The 1638-nt window shown below is 32.7% G+C and overlaps 1 protein-coding gene and 1 pseudogene across 1 annotated transcript in view; one reads left to right on the forward strand and one right to left on the reverse strand.

The window, feature by feature from the left end:
- The window catches only part of LOC119587117, a 22714-nt pseudogene that overhangs the window by 16259 nt on the left and 4817 nt on the right, over nt 1-1638 (reverse strand).
- Nucleotides 39-1638, forward strand: part of LOC119587118 (transmembrane protein 11, mitochondrial-like) — a gene marked incomplete at its 3' end in the record, with an annotated part of 2393 nt that continues 793 nt past the window's right edge. The window contains 1 exon segment of the mRNA XM_037935870.1: nt 39-159. Within this exon segment, the coding sequence (XP_037791798.1) occupies nt 140-159 (20 nt within the window).

Below are 1638 nucleotides of genomic sequence, written 5' to 3' on the forward strand. Positions count from 1 at the left end.
TGCATCGCGGCGAGCAGGGAAAGTGGGGATCCGGCAGAGCAGACGTTGACGAACAGCTGATCATCACAACAGCTGATCAACAACAACAAGTTTACACGTAAATGTGAGACGCCTTTGGGATATAGAAAATATTTAAAAAATGTCAGAAGATGACGAGAGGTAAGTTTGTTATTCCGGCTTTAAATTGCTGGTCTTGTTGCGAAAGTTGTTGCTTACTTTGATTCATTCTCTATGATATTATGTTAATTTAGGGCCCTTTGATATTTGTTATTTTTTGTGCTGGATACTCGGTTTTCTTTTTAATGTATCAAGCACTACTTTATTTAACTAAGGTAGGGAGAGCATTACCGTAAATTTCACTCTATGATGGTTTATGAATTATTTAGCTTTGGGAGAGTATTAAATGTTAAATGTGCTCTATGGAAACCCTGTTTATCATGCAATGGACTGTAGGTCTTGGTATTTCCTTTTAATGACTAGTCTTTTGAGCTGCAAGATTTACATCTTAGTAAAATTTTCTGAAATCTTTGTCATATTTTAACTGTCAATAAAATACTAGCAGAGTCAAGGATAATCTATTACTACTAATAGATTTAGGTTGCCATAAACAAAAATTCTTTCAAGATAAAATATGACAAGAGTATGTAGCTACTTCCTCAGTGAATTAATATTCCATATTTTTTCCTTTTGATTACTGTACAATAATGATATTGTAAATTTCCCACTTTGAACACATAACTTTCTGTGACATGAATTATATTTTCTCATGTAGCTTGATTAGAATGTCATGTTCTTTTCTTACAAGTTATCAACCCTTTCCTCTCATTCACAGGCTTTAAGAGAGGAATGAATCATATATATGGTATATCTATGTCTAATGGAAAATAAGAATGGGTATACATGCTTTTCTTACCATTTACTCACCTAATGTGTGTACATCAGTCATGGCTGCCTCCAAATCCATGGCACTACACATCTTTTACATATATTGTTACAGGCTAAATCTTTGGCTGATTCCTTAGATGATGATATATGAATTGGCTCAGAGATGTACTGAATTACTGCTGTTATTTCTGGATTATATTGATTACAATCCTGTATTGTAATTTTCCAAAAGAAATTGATATCCACTAATTAACAAAGAGTAGACTAGGGTAATTTCTCACATCATGATCATGTTACTGTTAGTGCATTTATAATTTGTTATATCTGACAGTGAGGACATGTCACATTTGATACTCTCATGACATTTTTTATTTTCTATTTTTCTGTTTTGTTTAACCCCTAATACCCATATTGCAAGACAGTTTAAAGAGTCCTTAAAGTATCCCTTATCCCTTTAAAAAATCACACCCTCACCCTCAGCCCTCAAATTATCAGAGTATTTAAGAGAAAGCTGTAAGGGAAGTGTAACCCAGCCTTACAGCCACCCTCAATGCCATTTTTTATGATGAGTTATGTATTAGAATACCTCTAATATAGTAAATAATCTAATTACTGTAGTATAGTAATTTTTTTCCAGGCCTATCATAAATGTTTCTAAATATATCATGACTACTACCTTGATTTTAATTTTAGCAGTATACAGAGCATAAAGAAAGCTTTTGTATCCCTAGATTTAATACATATTTGTTTCAT

This window comes from Penaeus monodon, chromosome 22 (genome assembly GCF_015228065.2).
Source record: "Penaeus monodon isolate SGIC_2016 chromosome 22, NSTDA_Pmon_1, whole genome shotgun sequence".
Taxonomy (NCBI): Eukaryota; Metazoa; Arthropoda; class Malacostraca; order Decapoda; family Penaeidae; genus Penaeus; species Penaeus monodon.